This window comes from Lissotriton helveticus, chromosome 6 (genome assembly GCF_964261635.1).
Source record: "Lissotriton helveticus chromosome 6, aLisHel1.1, whole genome shotgun sequence".
In the NCBI taxonomy this organism is placed as follows: domain Eukaryota; kingdom Metazoa; phylum Chordata; class Amphibia; order Caudata; family Salamandridae; genus Lissotriton; species Lissotriton helveticus.
In genome coordinates this window covers 614984210-615011766 of record NC_136067.1, presented here as the reverse complement: position 1 = coordinate 615011766, position 27557 = coordinate 614984210, and the positions used below count along the sequence as shown (strand labels likewise).

Below are 27557 nucleotides of genomic sequence, written 5' to 3'. Positions count from 1 at the left end.
AGTCTAACGAAACCGACAGTTCGAACCAAAGTGGCACCAGACAGTGATGCTTCGAAGATTTAACTCACAAAGAGGTGAATGTTTGCGAACTCGAGGCCATGACAGAAACCGACAAAATCATTGAAAGTGGGAGGTCACTGGATCACGTCTGATGGCAGAGAAAAATATTTCTACAATGGTATCAGTGACCATGCACATCTACAACTTGAGGAGTCACCGAGACCTTGTGACTCTAAAGGCTTCTTTCAAAGAAAGAACTTGGAAAGTTCAAGTCCAACAGTAGATGGCAGAAGTATGCACAGCATGTTTATCTACAGCTATACACGCTACAAACTCTCTGTTTCCAGAACAGCATAGATATTGAAACCTTTCCCTCATAAATTATGTTTTTCCGCATGTGGCTCCATAACAAATTCAATAGTAGAAGAAAACAACCGGAAGATGGTGCTAAGTTCGAAAGCAAACATTGAAGTTCATCATTAGAAGCACATCCAATGTCAAAGCGGGTGACTGAAAACTTTAAATACATTTACTTTTACTTACATTAAAAATCAATCATATAAGGAATTAATTTTATGTTTATAATGCTAAACAAGGGGGATAAATGTATATTTAAAATATCACATGTACCTGCTACACGGATCTTGATGTTGTCTAAGCTGAACTGTGGAAGACATAATAAATTAGTCGATTTAGGCATTGGTTTTTCAAGAAGTAAAACACTTTTAGTCAAACATACCAAATTATGATACATATAAATGTAATATGCACATATTTTCAGGCATACTGGTTTCCCCATTTAAAATATATATATATATATATATATATATATATATATATATATATACACATACACACACACACATACATATATATGTAAATAAATAGATATCTTTATATCGATATACACATTTCAAGCCTTTCAAAAAATTCATTTGAGACATCTAGAGATGAGGCAAGGGTTTCCAAAGCCTATTAAATTATTCACTATTGCTGGACATAATCGAGCAATATTAATTTGCCCCACTGCCAACAACGCCTTTATTGAAAAGGGCACATTTTAAACACTGGGGTGTATGGCTTGATGCACGTTGGTCTTTCGGGAAAGGTTACACTAATTTGAAAGACTTCCCTACTCTGAATCTTAGAGGACTCTGGTACATACACAAAAATGTTTATTTGATAAGAGAGATCGTGGGTGATGAGGGTCAAGAAGAATTTGAGTGAAAATGAAACTGGTATTTGAGCTCTTAGAACCCAGACTCTGGCCCCACTTGCTAAGAAACTTCTGCTGGAGACATGGCAAAGCGATACCAAAGGGGATTATGGAAATATACTTTTCTTGATAGGAGTACTCCTGTAATTACTTTGCAAAGAGGCAATGAACTTTGTGAACACAATAGGTACAGGGGTTGCAGTAGGCAACGCAATTTTAAACACACTATAGCATTGGATACAATGGGTTTTCGACATATAAATACAGTTTATTACTTTGTTGATTACTTTGGTAGTTCCACGACTGGATTCTAGGTTCAGTCCTGGGGTCTAAGCTGAAACCAATTTAGTAAAAACGTTTTAGTTATGGCAGTGATTTTTCAGAAATATAAAGCGGTTTTAAAAGTTCACACTTAGAAACTTTTCAACAGGAATCTGGCAATGTTATCCAGTGGGAAAAAATTCAGGTTACCAGTAAAGTACGAACTCGTTACTTTTGTAATCCAGTACTGGGTTCCTAGGTCCAGCACTGGGGTCTCAACTTAAAACTGGTAGGTAATTGCTTTTCGGTATTTCGTATGATTTTTAAAGAATATTTCAAGTTTTCAAAATTAGACACTTAGAAGAAATTTCATAGAAAACAGACAATGGATTCCTATGGAGAAAATACAGATTGCTAGTAAACCCGGCAAGGATTACTTTTACGATTCAGTACTGGGCTACAAGGTACAGCACTGGCTTCTCTCCTGATCACAGGTGGGTACTTCGGAATTCGGGTGATTTTATATGAATATTGACAGTTTCCAAAACTTCACACTTAGAAGATTTTTCGAGTCAAGCCAGTACATGTTATTCAAAGTCAGGTAAGTGAGTTACCGGTTTCTAGGTGAGTACTCGACTGGTGAAGTTATGGTTCTAGGCATAGACACAGGGGCCTACTAGAGTCAGGTAGGTACAGTTGGTTAACCCGCAGCGGCACAGGGGCGGCCAGGTGCAGAGGTAGTTAGGCCCAATGTTACCCAATGCGGGTCAGCGGGGCACCCGGTTGGTGGCTGCTGGCTAGCAGGTCACTCGGCTGTGGGAGCTGGGCTCCTGGTCACTTGCTCAGGGCAAAGGGGAAGAAGGATAGGGCAAAGGTGGCACAGCCAGCGACACTCGGGCGGCTGGGTGCAGGGTGCTTTTGAGCCATCGGGCGCTCAATGTTATCCAATGGGAAAGGTCAAAAAGGAACAAAAGGTTGCAGGCTCGGGGACGGAGACTCTCCAGGGGCGACCAGCACTTCGAGAGATAAGTTGGGATCTTGGAGCACAGGTAGGTACCCCAAAGGAAGAGACAGGGAGCTGTAGGGCGCCGGGTGCAGGGGTGCCTTTGGGCGTCGGAAAAACTTACCCTCAGCTGGTCGCCGTTGGGGTGGCCCCTGGTTCTGAGTCTGCAGGCGGCGTCTGGTTCGTCGAGGAGGGTCTTTTGGCACTGGACTTCAGGTCCCAGTAGCCGTGGGGACGTCCTTGTGGTCTTGGTTCACTCTGGCACGGGCCGGGCTCGGTAGGTGCACAGTGGGCTGGTTCGGAGATTCCTAGGTGGCACTAGGGGGTTTGTTGCAGTAGAGCCTCTGCTGATGGGAGTCCCAATCTTGAGGAGGGTCAAGGCAGGCTGGTCCTCTGGGTGTCCCAACGTTGCTGTCGGCAGGAGTCGCCGGGGATAGGCAGGAGCAAGTTCCAGGGTCGACAGGCCGGAGGCCTGGGGCCAAGTCAGTTATCGTCCTGTTAGCAGCTGCGCGGCGGGTCCTCTTCCTCTTGACCTTCTTTCGTCTTTTCTTATTGGGATCTGAGGAAGGAAGGTTCAGGGAGCCCCTAAATATTAAATTTAGGGGCGTTACAGGTAGGGCAAGGGCAGGGACCAATATGTCCCTGTTCTGGGGTGGGTACACCCCCTAGCCTGCTCCTCTCCTGTGGGAGGGGGGCAGGAGCCAAGCTGGGATTGGGCAGGGCTCCCATCTTCAAGATGGCCGGAGCCCGGGACGTGCTTCACCTCGTCTCCCCCACCTGAGGGATGGGGTTGGCCCAGGCTGGCACACCCCCCTTCCTGACATAGTTTTTCCCACCAGTCTTCCCGCCAGAGTGGGGTCAGAACTGGTGGGGGCCAGTTGCTGGGTACAGCAAATGGTCTGGAGAAGCTCACAGAGGCGGCATGCCTTTGAAGCTTCCCCCTGCCCATCCTGGGGGAGGAGACCTAGCACCTCGCCCAGGATGTGCATTGTTGCAGGCTCAGGAGAGTGGGGGCTCTACACCCAGGGGTCCAGCAACATGTCTGCTCTGTGGCAGTCTCTACAGCCACTCAGCCCAGACGTGGATTGTAGGTTAGGTTTTCAGAGAGCATCTCCAAGATACCCTCTGGTGCAATTTACATTAAATCCCACACTGGCATCAGTGCGGGTTTAATGTGCTGAGAAGTTTGGTACGAAACTTGTCATTCTTCAGTGTAGCCATTATGGTGCTGTTGAGTTCGTAATGACAACCTCCCAGCACCATATACTCTTAATGGCATCACTGCACTTACAGTGCCCAGGAATGGCCCTGGGTACTGTAGGGGCACAGGGCTCATGCACTTGTGACCGCACCTCTGGCATAGGGCACCCAGCTAGAGGGGTGACTGAAGTATGCCAGGGCAGTGGGTTCTGTGGGCATGCCACACAGGGTTGTGTGCCATGTCGACTCTTGGTTTAGCTCTGTACCTAGACACTCAGCCTGCAAAGGCAGTGTGTGGGTGTCAGGGTAGAGGGCCCCTGAGGGTGTCTCAATAAGGGCTGCAGTCCTCAGGGGTCTTCTCTGGTCACCATGCCCTGGGTACCTAGGGTACCATTTACTAGGGGCTGACAGGTGGCCAGAGATGCCAATTGGGTTTTAGTTTCAACACAGCTTTTAGGGAAGGAACACAGGCCCTGGGTACCTGGTTGGCAGGGACCCAGGGCACACTCAGTCAAAGCACATCAGCAGTTCAGAAAAAAGTGAGGGCATACCAGAACAAGAAAGATAGTACTCTCACATCGCCCCATTTCCCTACTCCCCTGGCTAAGTAAGCTAGCTGAGAAACACAAACTCCATCCTAGTTCACTATTTAGAGTCTAACAATCTTCTTCATGACTCCCAGACAGGTTTCCGTCCCAAGTTAGGGACAGAGACAGCTCTTGTAGTAGTTACAGAAGAAGCTAGGAGACTCTTAGATCATGGCGGCGCAGCAGCAATTATTCTTCTGGACCTCAGTGCCGCCTTCGACACTGTGAACCACAACATCCTAGCTGAGCGCCTACAAAATCTCGGAGTGACTGGCCTGGCCAATACCTGGCTCCATCCTTTTTACAGGACCATTTGTTCCAGGTCTCAGAGTATGGCCACCTTTATTCGTTGGCCTTTGAGTTGTAGGGTTCCTCAGGGCTCCTCCCTGAGCCCCATGCTCTTTAATATCTATATGACGCTGCTGGCTGGGATAGTGCTTCCATTCGGCACAGAAATTATCACCTACGCGGACGACACCCAGTTGTTGGTTGCGTTAAACCACCCCGAAGGGTCATTGTGCGACCTTGGCATCTGCTTAGAGGCGGTAGCCAAATGGATGGCACTATACCACCTTAAGTTGACCGGAGACAAGACAGAATTAATGTTTCTGGGCAAGTCTCCCTCACCGTCGTCGGCCCTCTCTTGGCCGCCCTGTCTCGGCACAATGCTCGCTCCAAAACACCAAATTAAGAGCCTTGGTATATGGCTCGACATTTCCCTTTGCTTTAACTATCAAGCCACTAAGATCTCTGCAACCTGCTTTGGCCTGATGAGGATGTTAAGGAAGATCCTCCCCTTACTTCCCTTCTTGGCCCGAAGGATTATGGTGCAAGCTATCATCTTGTCCCGTCTGGATTACGGGAACGCATTGTATCTGGGCGCCCCGCATGCCACCATCCAGAAATTGCAGGTAATCCGGAAGTGTGCGGCCCGCCTACTCCTCGAGATTCCACGGAGACAATCGGCAAGACCTGCTCTGAGGAAGCTTCACTGGCTGCCAATTCAGTCCAGAGTTCGTTTCAAGGCCATGTGCCTGGCCCACGGTTCTATTTGGAAAACTGGACCCGCCATCACTCATTCTCTTGTTACTGCCTACCAACCACCTAGGAATCTTCGTTCCAGCACAGCCTTCCTCGCAACTACGAGGAAGGTCCATAGATCCAGATGGGGCAGCCGCTCCTTCTCTTGGAACGCTTCCATGCTCTGAACCTCACTGCCCTCCGCTCTTCGCAGGGAATCCAATCTTCAGATCTTTCGCCGACTTCTCAAAACTCATCTCTTTACGAACCCCCATTAACCGGTCACGCTCTGCCCCTGCTCTGTCCGTCCATATTTCTACGAGGCCTCAGGGTAGTAACGCGCTTTACAAAACTCCTCCATTCATTCATTTCACCGCACGAGTGCAGGAGGCGCGTCTGCAGTTTGTCCCCATGAAGAAACAACTCCAGGAGCCGAGTCGGGACTATGCAATGCTGTACGCTCTAAGTTGCGAGTGAACAGGCAAGGCCGAATCCATATTTTTACAGACCCGAAGGCTCTGCAGAAGGAGCTTAAAGACTGGACAAGGGAACAACGAAAGAGTCCGAAGCAACAGCTCCTGGACCATGCTACTGGGGGATCACTTGAGGAGCAGGACTGAGACCAGACCGGTGACAGTCACTTGATAAGGATTATGTGGTCAGGGGGGTCGGGGGAGGGGAGGAGGGTGGTAGGAATGTTTTTATCGCAATGCTTGTATATATACTCCAAGATTAATCGCTATAATCAGGTATGCAAAAGTTTAAAAAGCTATCCAGAGTTCTTATCATAGCCTCAGCATGGGCCATAAAAGCTCCTTAACAGGCTGCAAAATGTCAGATGGTCCACAACACCAAATCGCGGTGTGCCATACTGACATGCATAGCTGCGAATTGTAGTTCAGTGGAGGGTACGATGCTATAAGTCGGCGTGGGGGAGGTCGAGATGGGAGAGAACTGGCGTTTAGCTGGAAGTTGTATAAAGAGCGACCTCCGCCTACAAGTGACAAACACCACCACTGTTATTTGTGTTGGGAGGAGGGGGGGGGGAGGGGGGGGGCTGGGAATGGGAGCTCCCTGTCAGGGATGCTGCGCGACCAAGTTGTGGGAGGTCTGCTGTGGGTGGGGAGGGGAAGGAAGGGTAGGGGTGTTTCTTGTTAAGGAAGTCAGAGAGATCAGCCATCTCATTGTGTTTTACACTGTGCGTGTACAGGCCACAGGACTCAGGACATTATGATACGCGCGTAAGACAAGATGGTAACGACGTGTGAGGCCACTGCCCAGAGACCTGTATATTCACTCAGAGTATTGTTCTGGAATGTTAGGGGCTTCAAAGACCATCGCAAACTCCGCAAGGTGCTGAATTATCTCACTAGACACAATATAGATGTTGCTCTCCTACAGGAGACGCACCTTCCGCTGCCGAGCCCTATGATGCGATCCAGGGGAACAGTGGGGAATGTTAATGCCGTTGGATTCACGACTTATGCAAGGGGTGTAACGACATGGGTTAACCCCAGATCAGAATACAAGTTGAGACCGCTGACGGAGGATCCTGGAGCCAGGTTCGCGATCTCTAGATGTAAAGGTAGGGGGCTGGATCTGCTTCTTGTTAACATATACGGCCCTAATTATGACTGTCCGGAGTTTTTTGACATATTGGCAAACTTGGTGAGTGGGTGCGGGAAGACACAAATACTTTGGGGTGGATACTTCAACCTTGTACGGAACCCGGACTTAGACAGATCAGGGGGTTTGTTAAGGAGGCCGGTGGCGGCAGCTAAAGCCTTACAAAGGGCCATGATTAGCGTGGGTCTCATTGATGTGTGGAGAGAACTTCACCCATCGGACAGCGGTTTTACACACTACTCTGCTTACCACAATCTACATAAGCGTATTGGCTAGTATCGTCGCCCCTCATTTCTAAGATCCGCTCCTGTCGGGTATTACCGTGCACTCTCTCGAACCATGCTCCCATCTTGTTTGTCTTGTCCACCCCCAAGAAAACAATCCCACCATTCACATGACGTTTCCCCCCTTACTCACTGCTTGACCCTCTTTTCAAAGAAGCAATAGCAGAAGCGATAGAAACATTCTTTGCTACCAACATAGGGTCGGTGGACAGTTTTGAAAAGATATGGGAAGCCTTTAAAATGTACATTAGAGGGGTAGACATGGCCAAACATTCAGGGGTGCTTCAGAATATTCGACAGACTGTCGACTCTGGAGCGCAAATTGGGTGAGCTAGAGACTGACCAGCAGTCTGGAATGGACAGGGACTCCACAGATATCATGAAGGCACTACTAGAGGAGTACCACGAGGCCGCGGACAGCGAGGTGCAACATTTGGGAAGTATACCACAGCACGTGCGTACGGGGAGGGAGACAGGCCGGGATCCGTGTTGGCCAATATGCTGAAAGCAAGACTAGGTAAGACCACAATTGCTGTGATTCGATCTGAGGAGGGGGGCGACCTGCTAACTGAGGAAGAAGAGATCGCTCATAGATTTAAACAGTTCTATTCGGACCTGTATGCTTCGCGCATGTCCGATATGGACGGGGAGATACTAGACTACCTGGAGCATGTTAAGTTACCCTTCCTATCGAACACGCATAGAGAGTTCTTGTCTCCCTAGAGAAAGAGAAGAGATTTTTTAAGCCCTGTTGGGAATGAGGGCGAGCAGTGCCCCAGGGATGGACAGACACACAGTGAACTTCTATAAGACGTTCATAGATCTTCTGCTCCAGCATATAGCAGAGTTATTTGATGACGTGTGTATCTGGTCAGATGCCTCCAACAATGAGGGAGGCTATACTGGTGGCCATCCCCAAGCCGGGTAAACCCCAGGAAGTGGGTCTTATCGACAGCTTTCCTTGCTAAATGTGGACACTAAATTGTTTGCGCAAATCTTAGCTAATAGACTGGCCCTTTTGTCCCCTGACCTAGTCGCTCCAGAACAGGCAGGGTTTGTTCCGGATAGGAACCTCACTTATAATCTTCGCACTGTCTTCGGTACAATAAAACACGTCCGACAAGACATGAAGGCTATTGCTGTCTTCTTGGACATGGAGAAGGCTTTTGACTCAATGGAGTGGCCCTTTATGCGACATGTGTTGACCAGAATGGGACTCGGCCCTGTTTTTTTGTAAATGATCGGGGTGTTATATAATACTCCAACCGCGTGCATACACCTGGGGGACCTGGTTACCGGTACCATCTCCATTGCCAGGGGAACTCGCCAGGGCTACCTCTTGTCACAGACCCTGTATGCTTTAATTGCGGAACCCTTGGCATGTGCGCTTAGGGAATACCATAGCCATTGAGGTGTCAGTTTTCCCACCTACGAAATTGTGGTATCAACGTATGCAGACGACACCCTGCTTTACATAAGGGACCCCGAAAGCAATCTCTCAACGGTCCTCCGAGAGGTGGTACACTATGGAGCACTCTCTGGATTAAAGGTAAATTGGTCCAAATCCATAGCCTTCGCGCTCACTCCATCTACTACACCATTTGAGATGGATACCCACTATTGTGGACTGATGAAGCGGTTCGGTATCTTCACATTAGATTGCATATAGACTCCAAAATTGTTTTGCATGAAAATTATGGAACTGCTGTAGGAAAACTAGAGGATAATGTCAAACCCTGGATTGGGCTACCGCTGTCTCTAATCGGAAGAGTATCTATCATGAAGTTGGTAGTACTCCCCAGATTCCTCTTCCTGTTTGCAAATATACCGATTGTGTTACCTCGCTCCTTCTTCACCAGACTTAATAAGTCACTGGTGAAGCTGGCTTGGGCGGGCAAGCAGGCTCGTGTTCAATGGCGGGTCCTTACATTGCCATACCACCTGGGGGGACGGGGTGCTCCTGACCTAGAGGTCTATTACAGGGTGGCGCAGGGTGTGCAGGCACATGGCTGGATCCACGGCGCAGATAACACCTCATATATCAGGCTTGAGAGGCTGTTCGCCGACCGTATGCCTGGCATAGTTTATTAAAGCAGCAGGCGGGGGCACTGTTATATTCACCGGAAATGCCTGTGGACTGGGCGGTCTGGCTGACCCCCTGCCGCGATAAAGGTGTCGTAAGTGCTCTTCGAGCGCTGGGCATCTGGAAACTGAGACCAGTTTTCGGATGGTGTTGCTAAAACTTGGGACAAGGTCACAACCACGATAGAGGAAGCCACCCTCCTGCAGCGTTTCCAGTTCCACAGAGTGCATGTTGCATTGCGCCAATGTAGGAGAGTGGGGTCTGCAATCCCATGGCCACACCAGATTTATGCTTTTTTGCTTCACTGGTTTACGACTTTCCCTGGCTGTGGGCCTGATAATCAGACCCACAGCCTAGCTGTTCTCTCTCTAAATTGACAAGCATGTACCTTAGGTGCATTTACCAATTGGTAGTGGGCCACCTTATCAGTCCCTGTACAGTATACCTTAGGTATCCAGGGCCTAGGTGTACCCAGGGCCTACCAGGGGCTGCAGCATGTATTATGCCACCACTGGCTGTCCACCCAAATCTGACACAACTGGCTGCACGACAGCTGGTGCATGGTGGTGTCATCACCCTTTGCTTTAGATATAGTATTCCTATATCTAAACCCTAAAATGGACACATATATTCCTATCAGTCACTCCTATGGCAGGCCTTATCAATCCTGAAGGCAGAGTGCTTGGAATTATGTGAAATGGTGCTCTGGCATGAGCTGAGCCCGTTTGCAGCTTGCGGAACCAAGTCCTAATAGCTGTTCCATGATAACGCTATACCATATACTCTTAAGTGCATTATAATGCTCGCGGTTAAATGCTAACTTTGGCATAGCATTATCAAAACATGCAGAGTAAGGTGTCATACGAATTGGAATACTAACCCCTCGCCAATTCTGGCGACGGGGTTAGCATTCCACCCTTCTAGAGGGACACGACATGTATGTAACTGTAAACCCCGGTTAAAGTTAACTCGAGCCTCAGCATCACAAAATGGATGCTGCCACCACAGACACAAGTCTGACCTCCTGCTGCTGGGAGTCCTTCCAGCGAGGGTGGCTTGGACAAAGGGTTTCCTGCCTTGGGAGGTGCTAGCACCACCCCAGACAGGATTTTGTGTATTAGGTAGGGCCAGGCTGAAAGGAATGAGACATGCCTGGGGCACACAAGTTACCCTGTGCATACACCGGTTCCAACCAGTTGCTGGGGCACTCCAGCCCCAGCTGTGGCGGGAAACTGGACAAAGGAAAGGGGGTGAAGCCACCCCCCTTACTGGTCCCACCCAGGGGAGGGACCTAGTCGTAGTGCAGCCCCCTTTAGCCGGATAAAGGTAGGAGCTGGTCCCATTCCAAGTTAGATTAATCTTGACAACCTTCCACAAAGAAACTCTTGACCTTCGACCTCCTGAACATCAGAAGACTGAAGAATCTCCCCTATGGTCAGGGAGTGACCATCCTGCTTCGCAGGCACCATCAAGCTCCTGTGCGGTTTGCTCTAAAGTCCTTCCATCCCGGAATCCGACGACCCAGCTCGACAAGACCCGGACCTCCAGACCTCTCTGACCTCTACCCACATCCACAGCACAGCTGGGACCCGTGGGTGCGACGAGCAACGTGGAGACGGCCATCTTGAAGAAACCTGCACAGCGCTTCCTGCACGACCCCTGAGGGTTCCTCAAGTGAGTGCATTGGGGACTGAGAAGCCCCACACCGACGCAGTTCCTGCACCAAAGACCAGCCCCCCAGCATCCCCGTGATCTGCGTGGGGCCCTTTTGCCTGGTTGCTGCCCTTCCTGTTGTCTGGTCACTTGCCGGCTGGCTTGTGCCCTCTGAGACGACGACCCGAAGATTTCAACACTGCTAGTCTGGTCCCCCAGACTCGCCCTTGCTTCCTTGTAAAAGAGGAGCACCCCGGACCCTCCTGGTCCACTCAAGACGCCATCTTTGTTTCACCGCGTGGCTTGCATTAGCCAAGGGCTGTTGTCCAGATCGACGATCCGACACCGCCAACAGCAGCAGACTACGTGGGACAGCTCGTGCCTCCAGCCTGGTCGTGAAGAACAGCTCCTGGTCCACGCAGCTACAGAGAGAAGCGACCCTTCCTTCACCTGAACGCGGCGACAGCCCCTGGTTCCCTCCTGGTTCCAGCACCGTCACTGGCTAGTGACCAAGACTCTGTCCCCTTCCTTTTCAGGACTTCCTTCTTCCTAGTTCCATCCTTGGAACCACCGGACTCCTCCATCTGGCTGCCTGCCAGCAACTTCTTGTTTCAGGCATCACCGGGATCAACGCAGCAAACCCGACACTACTTCAGCCCTATGCACCCGCAGCCTGTGGGTTAGGTAACTAAAGCTTCTAGGTCCTGAAGTCTGTGTCCACTATCCTAGTGTCCAGGTCCACTGTTGTTTTCCCTCCATCCAGCCGGGTTCGTCCGGAATCCGTAACTTTGTAAACTGTTGCATCCATAGACGTTGGTACGCATCCCGCGTGAGAGTTCCCACTCTGCACGTGAGTCCCGTGGGCCTCCTGCTCCTTACTTACCTAGTTTGTAGCGTAGTCCCACCGATCCTCCAGCCTCTGGATCTCCTTACAGTATTTTCTTTCCTCGCATTCCATTGTTTTGAGTACATGGTTTGTCGTGCCCCCTAAGGCGCTTGTGTAAATATTGTGCGAACTCGTATTTCCTTTTTAGTATTGTCATGTGCTTAGCCCTCTGATCTCAAAGATTTCAGAGGTGTTGTTATTAATAAATAGACTGTTTATTTTCATAACAACCTGTGTGGTGTCCTTTCATTTGGTATTCAAGGGGTTATACTATGGTAAAACAGCTGGCTTCACATGCCAAAAGAGATTAGCCTAAAAGACTGCTTTTGTCCACGCTACTAGGATAGCTGGTCTATACGGTTGACTTTACAACCAATCACCATAAGGGTTGTTTGGACTGATACAAGGTGATCACTAGAACTAGTGAGCATCATATATCAGGCCAACTTCTCACAGCCAACACCTTGGGGTGGACATGGACGAGCCTCCTGAGGTGCAAGAACTATCGTATCTCATTAAAAACTAAATCTCCCCGCTAAGTAGTCAGCAACATATATAAATTGGCAATGCCCCAGAGGGCCAACCACTACACCAAAGCCAGACTGGCCTGGCAGCACGACTTGGACATGGTAATTGATGATGATATGTGGTTATACTGTTGCACTAACCCAAAGCGCATATCACTGCACGGCAAACACAGACTGATTCATTTCAAATTCATTAATAGAGTGTACTATACGCCGGAGAGATTGCACAGGTATGGTCTGAGAGAGGACGCAACATGCGACAGATGCCACTTCCCGACGGCTGACTTTTTACATTTAGCATGGGGTTGGCCCAGGAGTTTTCCAATACTGGGGGAAAATCTTCCTTGAAATAAGCACTATTGCAGAGGTGGAGATTTCCCCGGCTCCGGCAATCGCACTGCTAGGCTACTCTAAAACATTACCAAAGGCAGCTCGTGGGCTGGTAGATCTCGGCCTGCTGATGGCAAAGCGCAGAGTGGCAATGAGCTGGCTAAGGGGTCCCTTGCCTACAGTATCGCAATGGTCACACGACCTCCTTTATTGCTGCACCCAATCAGAAAACTTTAGCGATCTGTTACCACCGCGGAGCGGGGCCGAAGAATTTCTGGGGTCTCTATACTGCATATTTGAAGGGTGGGGGTACAATGGCAGGGTCAGAGGTGGATACCACGGCTCTAACGCCATAGTGGTTCTTGTAGATTGGTTGGTCTGGATGGGCTCCGCTGATAGGGGACTAAGCTGAGTTCAGATCGACAGGTGGGGCTAGAGAGCAGAACTTAGTGAAGGGTCACGAAGATGGTGGGGGATGAGTTGGGGTGCATAGGCAACCACATCAGGGCCTTGTGGCAGTCTGCGTACACAAGGATTCGGGACCAGACGATGAATGGCTGAGCCGACACCTTTCCGTTTGTTTTGTTATGTAAAAGTATTTTTGTGATTCATTTAACTTTATGGAAACGCAGCGGATACGCTATGTACATTGACTGGTATGACAACTATTAAGTACATCGCTGCCCAGCCTCCGGAATGTGGTTGGGTGGCGTTGCTGTAAACTGTGCCTTATGTATACGCGCGGCCGGCCCCAGGATTGTAGGGGTACCGCTGTGTTTGTCAGTAATATCCTTCATAATAATAACAAAAAGTGTCACATGCCTTTCACCTGTACCTAGATGACTTCTCATCACAGCTCCTTTTGCTAGTGACTGGGATAGAAACCGCATAAAGAACTTACTGATTCACAATTTTGTGCTTCGAAGTACAATGCTGACACTCATCTCATTGCAGAGATTTATGAAGACTTGTACTTTTGCAGTTGATATGCAGATTGTTTTCATATATTTCAAATGACATTAGGATAGCATCTCCGCACAATCTGTGGGATCTCTGCCCCAGGACGACATGGTAGAGTGAACCCGAGTGGGTTGCAAAATACCCATATTTGAAACTATCATAAGAATATCAGTTTGACCCGGACACTTCTTTCTATAACTAAAATAACAGCAACCCAACTCTTCTTTCATCATACAAAATTATTTATTCTCCTTTGTTGTTGAGATCTTGATGCTTGTGGTATCGAATAAAAATTTTTTGTAGATAGCGTGAGGAATAGAATGACATTATTCGACAAACAACGTACTTTGCAAATATTTGAGAATTTCTTATAACTATAGTTCATAGAGTAGCTTTCACACTCCCAAGTGGAAGGGGGAGAATGGTACATAGAGAAGAAATGAATAGCATTTGTGCAAAGTAACAGGAGAGTCTAAAGCAACATGCATTATGAGCTCAGACAGAAATGAATGTCCTCCGAACTTTCTGATGGAGCTGTACGACCACATGCAAACACAGTGGATCTTAGGCACGGTAAGGTTCATGCCAGTGAAAATAGGACTGGAAAATTAGATAAATTATGGTCTCAGAAGCAGTCACTGGCTGTGATAAAAAAAAATATTGAATCATTTATGAACAAATGGAAGCTGGTGCTAGCATTGCTCAAGCCAGTAGGTCAAAATTGTGTTATTTGGAGAACAATGGCATTAATTTTAAAAAATCCATGAATTCCTTGAGGAAAGCTGTCGGAAGGATAAGAGACACCGATACCAAAAGCATTAAAGTTTCACTCAGTATAATAGATGGTGAAATCTGAATGCTGAAGATGTATTCAGTTTTTGAATTGATATCATCTGCTCTTACAATTTAGAAAGTTTTAGGCATCAATAGGAGCAATACAAAGCAATATTTGTATTAGAATCTTCCATACAGGTGCTGAAATCTGAAAGCGCCATTGAACCTTTTCAACAACTCAATAACATCTTAATCGTATAGTGTGAATCACCCAAAAACACTTTGTAAACTAGACTCAACGTAGTCTAGTTTCAGAACAATAATTTTAATTATTCCCTTTCACTCAATATGAAAAGACAAGCATTTTGTGGTTAATCCATGGGTTCATTACAATACTGACAAATGTTTCAAGCATACAGCACAGCATAAGCCCACTTCAGCCACCGGCTTCTCTCGGAGAGTGACGGCAGTGTGCACTTCACTCAAAAAGTTGTTGCTTTACATAGTGTTACAAAAAACATTAGCAAAGTCAAACATCAGCAGCTGATTGCCTTTGCCAGTACTTAATCACGAATTGCCAGCAATGCAGGCATGACTGTAAAGAAGGCGGTCCAATAGACGGCATTCCTTGCATTCACATACAATGTGTGAGTGGTGTAAGCGAAAGGCTAACACGCTGGTTTGGTTTTGATAGCTAATAAATGTGTTTTTGGATTGCCATGTTTTTTCTTAACTCATACTAACAAGACAGAAAAGCCGAATTGTCATTCTCTGGTGCACACATTTTGCTTATGCTAGATAGTTACAAGGGAGATGACTTTGTGTGTACTGTTATATAAATAGAAGGAAAGAATGTGGCAACAAGTTCCTGCATGCATTTTCTTGATCATAATGCACTTATGAAACATTATGAACGACAGAAGAGCCAAACCCTCTTCGCACCACTGATCATCATGCCTAGAACAAGAATATATGGTATTGGTGCAAGAGTGGTTTCACACAGACACACTGCTCGTCACTTAATTCATATTATCTGGCCTTTTCCTTGTTACAATGTACCTCTTGTGTCTGGACATGTTCCTTTCCCTTATTCTAAGTACAACTCTCCAGTACTCACACATTTCAGATTTTCAGCTTTTAACCAAGATTAAGATTTAATTGTTGGTGCATTCAATTGACAAAACCCTATGCACCCATTGCACATAAATACAATGGGCAGGTTAAATATTACATGTTTTAAATAACTTATAATTTTCCCCAATCCATTAAACAATCTCTTCTAAAAACAAAAATTATTTTACTTACTCTAGTTCTTTCAGTTTTGACACCCTTTACCAAGTTAATAGCACTTAATATACTGGCGAAAATATAACATTCTAAATCATGCATTAAGGCACCTGCTGGTGGAGGAGTAGCCAAGTCTACTATCTGTGTGGACTTTTACTAATTGGGCACCTGAATTACATCAATAACTGATTATGAGAATTTGTTTCTTCCTAGTTCATTATGGGCTTATGTTTTTCAAATATATCTGCTTTAATGCGGATGACAACCATCTAACGATTTTCAGGGAACTAGATGGCATTCAGGAAACCTTGAATGCTGTCACTGTCATACCCATCAAATCAACCAACATTCCATCTGCATTGCCACCCAATCCTATTAGTCCATCCTTAATAAAACGTACAACAAAGCAGGTAAGTGACAACAGTTTATTTATAGACATTGTAAAGCACCCATTGTGAGGTAATCGTAACATGTATATTTGTAAAACCTAAGTACTTACAACTACAGGATCCAACTCCGTACTTTCAAAGGTTCCTATTCGCAATGATTGACAGTTTAGGATGACACTATCACAAACCGATTTTGGTGAAGGTACTTGTGGTGTAACTTTACGTCGCTTTACAGGGATACTTGTCACAGCATTGCCAAACTGTAAGAAAAAACATGCAATTAAAGAAGCTCATGGAAGAAGTCTGTAATCAGCTGAAATGAAGTGATCTACGTAGAAAAAGTATTTTGGGTCTCAATCACAGCATCACATAAAACATTCAATACAAATCTGGAATTCAGAATGTTGCAATATTTACAGACAACTGTAACAGTTTGTAACAAAAATGCATTTGAGGATATTTTATTGCAAAAGTCTGGGTTGTGATCATGTATTCTCATTTTTCTCACTCACCTGATCAAAGTTTACACATTTACAAGATAATCACTACAGCTTTCAGTGATTTGCCTCAGCCACCCTCTTCCAAAGCCACTTCAGAAGGAGTAGTTTCTGTCCTGTAACTCCAGTTCTGTAGTAGGGGTATCTCTGTTATAGTCATAATCTAGTGAATAGTCCCGCCCATGTGCATGGACACCGGAGCAATCAAAAATAATCTCTTAAATTGTCAAAAAATGCAGAACTGCACAGACACTTAAGAGAGAATGTAAAGACCGATAATGCAGCCTATATCCACAGGCTACACTGTCCAGTACTTCAACTAGAAATTCCAACAAAAATCCACAAACAGCACAGCCTGTCCAGATTTCTCCACTTGCCTTTACCAGCAAAACCCTCTGGAATGATAGAGAGGAAGGAGTGGACAGACAAGCCCCATAGGCTGCCATTATGCTCAGAAACAGGATACTGTGCCTTTAAGAGTACTTTCCAGAACCCTATCAGTATCCCAGAATGCACAGCAGGTCCCCTTTTCCTTTCAGTTCTTTTTGAAGGCGTAACACGCCAGACCTGTAGCATTCCTTACATGAATATCTCTCTCCACCGGGGAGGAGGGCAGGCGCGTATGACTATAACAGAGATACCCCTACTACAGAACTGGAGTTACAGGACAGAAACTACTCCTTCTGTAGTAGGGGTTCTCTGTGTATAGTCATAATCTAGTGAATAGAATGGCAAGCCCATCCCCACACCAAAGCGGCGGTGGAGAAAAGAGAAATAACACCACTACTGTGCGAACAGATTTCGCAGCGAAGCCTGCCCAACCTGAGCGTCTGTCCTGGCATCAGTGTCCAGACAGTAATGCTTAGCAAAGGTATGGACCGACTTCCAAGTGGCCGCCTTGCAGATTTCTGCAATCGGAACATTATGTAGCAAAGCAGTTGTGGCAGCCTTGCCCCTGGTTTAATGAGCCTTAGGTGTACCCCCTAAGGACTTATTAGCCTTCTGGTAACACAATTGTATACAGGACACAATCCACCTCGAGATGGACTGTTTTGAGGTAGCAAGACCGGTCCTGACTGATCCATAGTTGATAAACAATTGGTCTGACCTACGAATATCTTTGGTTTTATCCAGATAAAATTTCAACACCCTTCTAACATCCAGGGAATGCAGAGACCTTTCCGCTGGAGATGAAGGATTCTGAAAAAACGTAGGTAAAGTTATGGTCTGGTTAACATGGAAATCAGATATAACCTTTGGAAGAAATTTAGGGTGAGTACGCATAACAACCTTAGCAGCATGAAATACAGTATAAGGTTCTTGGCAACTTAACGCCTGAATTTCACTCCCCCTGCGGGCCGATGTAATGGCCACGAGGAACGCCGCCTTCCAGGACAGGTGCTGCAACGAACCCTCATGGATAGGTTCAAAAGGCTCCATCATCAATCTGGACAGCACCACGTTCAATTCCCATGAAGGCGAAGGAAGCCGGACAGGAAGGAACACTTTCTTCAAGCCTTCCAAAAAATCCTTGATCACAGGGATCTGGAAGAAGGAAGTCTGTGAAGGGCACTTCCTGTAGGCAGTCAGCGCAGCGAGATGAACCTTAATGGAATGGACATTAAGGCCAGACTGCGCCAAATGTAGAAGATACGGAAGGATGACATCTTCCTTACATGTCGTTGGGTCATAGTTCTTGGACTTGCACCAGATGCAAAATCGCTTCCACTTGTAAGTATAGGAAGTCCTAGTGGAAGGTCGCTTAGCCGCCTTCAGTATGTCCATACAATCTTCTGGTAGAGTCAAATGGCCATATTGCACTATCTCAGGAGCCATGCTGCCAAACTCAAAGACGAGAGGTTGGGGTGCACCATCTGCCCCCCGAACTTCGTGAGAAGGTCCGGCCGGCACGGCAGCCGTATGTGAGGAAGGAGAGACCGATGAAGCAGGTCCGTGAACCACCACTGCCTGGACCATTCCGGGGCAATAAGGATCATCCGTGCCCAGGACTGGGACAGCTTGATGAGCACCGCCAGAATCAGGGGAATTGGTGGAAAAGCGTACAAAAAACTGTTCGACCAGTCGATCCATAGTGCATTCCCCAGCGTCCCCTGCTGGTAGTACCTGGAGGCGAAGTCTCGGCATTTGCTGTTTTCGGTGGTGGCGAACAGATCTACGCCTGGAGTCCCCCACATTGCGAAGACTTCTCCTAGTACTTCGTCGTTTATGACCCATTCGAGGTTTTCCTGAATCAGTCTGCTCAGTGCGTCCGCCTGAACATTCTGCACACCTGGTAGATGGGTAGCCGTTATCGTCAGTCCTTTGGCTAGAAGCCAGCACCAGATCGCCTTCGCCTCCTGTGACAGAGTGCGCGATCTCAAGCCCCCCTGCTTGTTGAGGTAAAACATCGTGGTTGTATTGTCCATCTGTACAAGCAGAGAGTTGGTCTGGAAGGACGGATGAAAGGCCTTCAGTGGCAAGTGAACAGCTCTGAGTTCCAGGAAATTGATGTGATCCGTTGGGTACCACGTTCCTTGTATCTGTAAGTCTCCGGAATGCGCCCCCCATCCGTGGAGAGACGCATCCGTCACGATAGTCTGTGTGGGAATGTCCTTGTGGAATGGAACCCCTCTCAGGAGATTCTCAGCTGAACACCACTACTTCAGAGACTGAAGAGCATGCAGAGACAGCCGTATCTTGTCGTCCCAAGACCCCTTCTTCTGATCCCACTGATCCTCCAAGCACTCCTGCAATGGTCTCATGTGCAGCCGTGCGTGTGGAAGATACAAGAGGCCATCGACCCCAGTAGAGAAGACACCGTCCTCACTGTTGTAGATGGAGCAGTCATAAGAGCCTGAGCCTTCCGAAGGAGTGATATCGTCTCTCCTCCGAAGGGGACACGCTTGCTGACAGCGTATTGATGAACGCTCCCAAGTACTGTATGCACTGGACCGGTGTCGGGACAGACTTGGACATGTTGATGTGCAACCCAAGCTTGTACAAGAGAACGCACGCCTTCTGGAAGTGCGCTTGAGCTTCCGAGAAGGAGGAGGCCTTGATCAACCAATCGTCAAGGTACGGGTAGACAAACCCCTTGTTCTTCCTCAGGTGTGCAGCTACCACTGCCATGCACTTCGAGAATGTCCTGGGCGCAGAATTCAGCCCGAATGGCAGTACTGTGTACTGATAATGATTGGCGCCGACTTGGACTCGCAGGAACTTCCTGTGTTTGTGTGCAATGGGCACATGGAAGTACGCATCCTGTAGGTCTTTAGCACATAGCCAGTCTCCCTGTTGCCGCTGAGGATAAATCTGATGCAACGACAGCATGCGAAATTTCTCTCTGCGAATCCACTTGTTTGCTTGTCGCAAATCCAGAATGGGCCTGAACTCGTTCTTGTCCTTCTTGCGAACCAGAAAGAACCGGGAGTACAGACCTCTTCCCCTTTGAGACAGAGGTACGTCTTCTATCGCCCTTTTCCTTAACAGGGTATCGGCCTCCGTCTGGAGCACGCGCATCTGAAACTGCGAGCTGACCGGTGGAATTGCTGGAGGCGGGCTGGTGAACCGAAGACTGTATCCATTGCAAACAATATTCAGCACCCACTTGTCCGGAGTAATTTTTCTCCACCGCTCAGGGCCTAGACCCAGCCGGGCCCTTGCTGCGGACTGTTGGCCTCTGCCCTTCTGGCGCTTCTGGAAGGGCCTCCGGAACTGCTGCTGCTGTTGTTGTTGCTGCTGTCCCGAAGCCTGCCCTCGCCCTCTGCCTTGCGCCCCGAACCGTCTCTGGAACGGGCGGTAGGTCTTCTTCTCCTTGGGCTTCTCCGACCCTGACAGCCGTCAGGGTCTCGGCCTCCGCTTTCATGCGGGCCATTTAGCCGTCCGCATGCTTGCCAAACAGGGTTTCCCCTGAGAAAGGCAGGTTGGCCACCAGTTGTTGAGCCTCTGGCTTGAGGAATGTAAGGCGAAGCCAAGCGTGGCGCCGTTGGTTGACACCATGGCAATACCCATGCGCCGCCAGAAGAGACACATCAGCAGCCCCGCTGATGACTTGGTTCGACACCAATAGTACCTCATTCAGAATCTCTTGAAAGTCCTCTTTCTTCTCTCGAGGAAGGAGCTCAGCGAATTGCTGGAGGGATTCCCACAGGGCTCGATCGTATCACCCTAGCAAAGCCGCGGCACTTGCAGCCTTCATTGCAGTAGACGCCGTCCCACAGACCTTCCTGCCTGCCGAGTCTAACCAGCGGCTCTCCTTATCAGGAGGTACCGTGGACGACGGGGTGGTGGCATGCTGTTTTCTAGCAGCCGTCACTATGACCGAGTCCGAGGGTGGATCCATCCTGAGAAAGGCCAGGTCAGAATCCGGAGCCCGGTACTTCTTGAGGAGCCTGGAGGGAGCCGCCTTCATCACCGCCGGAGAGAGAAAACTCCTGAGCGGGCTCTACCAATCCTGGTACTAGGGGTAGCAACGGCAGAGACAGGTGCTTTTTATGTAGCGTCGCGAAAATCACGGACGTCGTGGGTGTGGGCACCGTCACCGTGTTGCCCAACTTAACCGCACCCCTCAGCAGAACATCTTGGAAAGAGACTGTCGTCTACCGGCGACACCCTCATCCCAGGGGATTCCGACAAAGTCGGCGAGTAGTCCCTGGCAACAGAAGAGTCCATGTGGGATCTCGATCTGCGCCTCCTGTGGCGTCGCCTTGATCTTGTCGACGACCGGTGACGACACCGCGATCTCTCCCTCCGTCCGGAACGAGAGCGCGATCTCCTCGGCTTGGGACGCTCCGCAGGTCTCTCAGGAGCAGGAGACTGCGGCCTGACATGGGACCCTCGGCTGAGGAGTCCCCTTAGGAGGCGTCTGGTGTCGTGGCAGCGAAGGCGTCCTCGGCAGAACCGGAGGCAGTCCCTGAGGAGGTAGCAGAGGATGAGCATGAGGGGCAATCAGCGGTGGAAGCGGAGGCAGAGTGGGATTCCGTGGCGGAGGTTCCTTGGCAAGGGAGGAGGAGGGGTAGCGGACCTTGGCTTAGAAGGTGTATATACCTCGGAGCACACCGAGCCCTGTGACTCCCTCTTCTTCTTAGGCGGAGGTGATGTAGAGGCAGTGTCTCCTATTGGAGAACGTCGCCGACGTGCCCCAGAGGGACTCCTGGCGCCAGAACTCCTTCTGTGCTTCTTTGGCGTCGAAGAACGTCGTCTCGACGTCGAGGAACGCTGTCTCGACGTCGACCTGCGCCCTCGTCTCGACGTTGTCACGTCTGGACGGCGAACGTCTCTTCCTCGCCAGCGACCGTCGTCCTCTCGACGTCGAGCGTATCCTCTGTGACGTCAAACGCCTTCTCGATGGCGAACGCCATCTGGATGCCGGGCGTCTCCTCGACGTCGAACGCCTGCGAGTCTTCGACGTCGTCCTCGACGTCGAGGATCCCCTCAACGCCGACATCCTCCTCTTCGCCGACGGCGAGCAGCGGTGTCGCCTCGACGGCGAGCGCCGACGCCGGGCCGAACTCCCTCGACGACGACATCGATGACACCGTCGACGGCGATCTCGACGGCGGCCTAGTCAGTCCCCTCGACGTCGAACTCAGACGCCGCTTCAACCCAGAGCCCTGGGGAGACGGGGAACAGACTGCTGTCATCCCTCTCGACGCCGTCGTCGATGCTATCGACTTCGGCGGAGAAATAGGACGTTTGCTGGCCTTCCTGCCTCTGGGGAGCCCCCCAGAGACCTCAGCATGGGCAGATGAAGCATGCCCAGACCCACCTTGTGTCTGCAGTCTTCTATCTTCCAGGCCTTGGTGCCTGATCTTCATCCTCTCTCTCAGGGTCCTGGTGGATAATGTCTGGCAGATGCCACACTCCTCTTGGACATGAGATGAGGGAAGGTAGACGATGCACACCTCATGTGGGTCCAACTTGGCCTTCTTCCTCGAACACTCTGGGCATTTGTCAAACAAAGCAGGCATTTTGACAAATAAAAGAGAGCACCAAGACACACACAAGGAAGAACACACCAAAGTACTTCAATGAAAGCACTCAAATACTTGAAAAAGTGAAAAATCACCAAATAAACCCTTGAAAAGGGAGAGCTCAATGTTCCAGGGTCCTGCTTGCAGGAGCGTGAAAAAAGAACTGTGCATTCTGGGATACTGAGAGAGTTATGGAAAGTTCTCTTAAAGGCACAGTATCCTGTTTGAGCCACATAATGGCAGCCTATGGGGCTTGCCTGTCCACTCCTTCCTCTCTATCATTCCAGAGGGTTTTGCTGGTGAAGGCAAGTTCTTCTATGTGGAGAAATCTGAACAGGCTGTGCTGTTTGTGGATTTTTGGTGGAATTTCTAGTTGAAGTACTGGACAGTGTAGCCTGTGGATATAGGCTGCATTATCTGTCTTTAAATTCTCTCTTAAGTGTCTGTGCAGTTCTGCATTTTTTGACAACTTAAGAGATTATTTTTGATTGCTCCGGGGTCCACGCACATGGGCGGGACTATTCACTAGATTAGGACTATACACAGAGATCCCCTATTACAGAATTAATATTTCAGTCCACATAGTAAGGAAAATGTTACTTGCCCGAACAATCAGTTTGCAGGTTTAAGTATCATATATTCACATGCTGCATATTCTACTACTATCTAATGTTGGGCTAGTGATAGTCCAGATGATGGCAACTGAGGCAGTCAGCTCTGGCTATCAGATTGCTATTTGTTTCCTGTTTATTAAAATATTACATTTAGGAAGTACTGTCAGACAAGATAAGGACAGACTGGCTGCGAACGCAAGGGAGGAAGGTTTCAAACACCAGCAGAATTGCCATCAGTTTGTGCAAGCTGATGTGAAGTACTCGTTCTTATGGAAATCAAAGGTATATCGTCAGTGCAGTGGGCACTGCTGGAGGGGGAACAGACGGACATCTCTGAATCAGGTTCTCCTCTGCCAACACCCAGGCCAAGGCCACCATAGCTTTCTGGAAGGTCATAATGGTGTCCACCCAGTCTCCGCATTGCTGGAACTACTGCCTTTAGAGAACCCACTGCAGAGCTTGACCAGGAGGATGTATGAACTCAGCAGGCTGAGCAGGTGTAGAACCGTCGGGACTGGGATCAGAGCATCTTCTCAAAACATTGTAATTCTATACAGAATAAAGCAAGTTACTTTCCTGTACACGGTGGTTCCCCAGTATAGGTATCGTTCATAGATTCACATGCTTCAATCTTCCCTGTCGTCGAGGTGGAAATACCACATTAACTATACTAAGCAGTGTAAAGCAAAACGTTGAACAGCAAAGATTAATATGTGGCATGGATAACCGATTCACCTCATTTTTCAAAGAACCAAATTTCAGCCAATCAGGAAGAGGCTCATGAATCACTCTTTCCCTTAATGGCCACAGTACCTCAGACTTCTCAACACAAGCGTAAAGGTAATAATGAAGAATCCCATGAGGGGAGTTCCTTTGATGGGGAGGAAGGAAGGTTGTATGTGAATCTATGAAAGACATCAATACTGGGGAACCACAACATACAGGTAACCTGTTTTTCTCTGGTATTTAAACTTTGATACATTCAAATGCTTGAATCTGAATAGCAAGTAATAACATATTTGACTGAATATGCTGCTATGCAGGGTAGGTAGAGTACAACATAGATCTAAGAAACTGTGATTATATGAATTATAGCTCTCTGCACTGGAATATATGGCGAATAACTGCTTGGCACACTGCTGCTTTATCCTTTGCCATGGGTTCTAGCCAGAAGTGCTTAGTGAACGTATGTCTGTTCTTTCATGTAGCTGCCCTGAATATGTTGGGGAGAGAAAATTCGGCAAATAAGGCAGTTGAAGTTGCCACACTCCTAAGAGAATGAGCTGAAACATATCCAGCTATTGGACAACCAAAAATTTCATGGCAGAAAACTATAGTTACTGAGACCCAATGGGCAATACTACTTTTTGACAGAGCCTGACCTTTCTGTGGAGGAGCAGATGTTAGTCAGATTGTAGAACCTTTTAGTTCTCGCAATGTAGAATTGTAAGCGTCTTTTGACATCTAGGGTATAAAAAGCTCTTTCCGCCGTATTGGTTGGATTCCAGAAGAATGTTTTGAGAATAAAAGATTCATTGAGATGAAAGTCAGATGGGAATTTATTAATAAAATGGGGATCTTTGAATGTTAAGTATGGCTGTTTAACAGTAAAAGTCTGAATTTTGCACAATCTCCTGTAAGACGTGAAGGCTTCAGAACAGCCTTGCAAATGGATTCAAAAGGACATCTCATTAATTGAGCTAGAACCAGAATGCCAAGCGATCAGGGTTTTCTTAATACAAGGAAAGTTCTAAAAAGCCCCCTTAAAATTCCTTGTTTAATCAATTTGACTTTTGATTCGAAGATCGCCAAAATCATGAATTTGTTGCTATGTGGAGCTTGACTGACTTGTGATAATGGCTGGAGTGTGCCAGATGAAGCAGGCACGGTACAATCCTTTCAGGAGTAGCCAAGAAAGGATGGATGCCATTATGAAAGTGACATATGCAGAAGCAAGACAATTTTTTTCTTGTAAGTTATATTCATAGATTCTGCTTTGGTGTGCGCTAAAACAACTGCATTCTCGAGAAATATTTAAGAGATGGCATTCATGTACTCAGGAGTCAGGACGATAAATTGAGACACTACGATGTTGGATGCACAACTTGACCCTTGTTTATTGTGAGTATTCCTGGCACAGGTCTGAGAGGAACATGACGTTCTGACAGGAAAGTAGCTCAATGTACCAACACTGTTTCGGCTATGTTGAAGCCATTGGATAATTAAACAGCTCTGTTTTCATCTTGTTGAGTCGCCTGGGAATCAATGGTGGGGAGGGAAAGCATTAGGGAATATCTCTGTCAATGCTATTAAGGAAGGCATCCGGCCAAGGTCTCTTGTGAGGGTATCTGCTGGAGTAAAAATAACACATTCTGTTTAGGGATGTTGCAATAAGTTCCAGGTTTGGATTTTCCCCATCTATGGAAAATTGTTGACCGGTAATGTTGATTCAGATTCCACTCATAGCACTCTTGATGTTCTGCTGCAAGTGTCTGCCAACTGATTGTCTGTACCAAGAACATGCTCTACTCAGAGTGATTTGTTTAAAAAAAAAAAAAACAGTTTTCAGAATTTCTGGACTTCCATAGATAGTAGTTGCAACTTTGTTCCTCCCTACGTGTTCAGATAGAACATACTGGTTGTGTTTTCTATACAAACCAGTACTAGAGATTTCTTAATTTTCAGTAGAAAAGCTTGGGGTATAAAGCGACTGCCTTCAGCTGTAAGAGATTTATGTGCATCTTCTTTTCCTGATGCGACCATTTGCCATTTACTTGTAGATCCTGTAAATGTGCTCCTGATCATTCCATGGATGCATCTGTGGTCACCACATACTGAGGTTATTAGAAAACTGACTAAGTATGAGAATATGCTGCCTCTCCTCATCCACCAGGTTATGGCCAATTTAAATCCCAGAGTGATTCTAATGACAGTCAAAATGTACTTGCATGTGAACCCACTGCTTGTCTACCTACTCTTCTTATAGTCTCATGTGAAGACGATAGTTCGGTATAAGCAAGGTGCAAGAGGACATCATCCCCAAAAGAGACTTGTATGTTCAAACTTGAGTGGACTTTCTTTTCGAGCGGAAAGATGCTAGATGCATCAGTCTTTGAACCATGTCTTCTGTGGTTAAGGCTTTGCATGACATTTTTAAATAAGTTTACTCCCAGAAAGGTTTCCTTTCTTGACAGTTGGAGATAAAATAGGTCTTTGCTGAGTTTCAAACCAAAGAGTCATTTTACAAGCCAGCTGTCCTGGTATGGTGAATTCTGGTGGGAAAAGGGGATGTCGGGGGTCTGTGTGTGGGGGGGCAGGGGGGGGGGGGGGGGGGGATATGTGTGCGTGTGGGGATGTGAGTGTGTGTTGCAGCTGACTCATGGCTGGCTGTCACGGTCTTGTTTGCGTTTTGAGGCTGCGTTTTGAGGCTGTTGGTCTTTCTCGGGCAGTTCCTTTCTAATGAGCAGCTTCTTGTGGACCTCTGAATTGTTGCTGTGAGTAGAGACTTAAGGCATGGTTTAGTACCTTAGACAAGCATTGCCTTCTTCTGGCTCCACAAAAGGGCTGGAAACACGGTTGCAATACCCTTAAGGATCTCTGCATCTCTGTATCTGATTTTGATTGGAAGGCGCCATCAATGTGTTTTCTAAACAGAACCTCTTCATCATATGCCATGTCTATTTTCTTGACTGAACTTGTCCAAAGGAAGTTGCTTTCAGCCAGCTCTGGGACCTTACGACTGATCCTGCAAACTATTAAAATCCAGATAGGACTATGTCCATTGTGGATATTTAACTTCTGCAAACATTTTCTCATCTTCCTGTAAGATAGCTCTTGCCTCCTTCCCTTAATCTTCTGGACAATATTCTATGTATTGGCAAGAATTATGTGTCATATCCAGCACTACCCTATTGACCAGGAGGCATAGAGGGCTATAGGTAATACTAACACACATTGATGGATTAAAGCAAGTTAAACAGCAGGGATACTGATACCTGTAGGTGCTGCAACTCTGTCTACTTCAACGGCACAGGACCATTCTGAGATGGGCTGCAACTACTTCCATCTTCCTCATGAAGCTCTGATGTTAATCCAAACAATAGAACCCCAACGTAGTAGAAAGGCTAGTCTACCATGTAACACAAGTACCATCTTTGAGACAGCGGTATTGTTATAAAGAAATAGGCATCTGCAAGTTGAGGGACAACATCCAGTCTTTCGCATCCTGTGAAAGAAGAACCTGTGTGAGGGAAAGCATCTCAAACTTCTCACAGTAAAAGGATCAGACAAAGACTGCAGTTGTCCTTGCAAACCACGAAGTACTGGGAATACCACCTTTCCCCAATTTCATGCTCCGGCACCAACGCTATCGCTCCTTTGTGCAGCAG

The 27557-nt window shown here is 47.6% G+C and overlaps 1 protein-coding gene across 1 annotated transcript in view; it reads right to left on the bottom strand.

Annotated features, from left to right (window-relative positions):
- SENP6 (SUMO specific peptidase 6) overlaps positions 1-27557 on the bottom strand; it is a 744657-nt gene that overhangs the window by 396812 nt on the left and 320288 nt on the right. The window contains exons 10-11 of the mRNA XM_078648082.1: positions 16197-16346; positions 631-664 (exon numbers count right to left, since the gene is read on the bottom strand). Coding sequence (XP_078504208.1) covers positions 631-664; positions 16197-16346 — 184 coding nt within the window. The remainder of the gene's footprint in view (positions 1-630; positions 665-16196; positions 16347-27557) is intronic.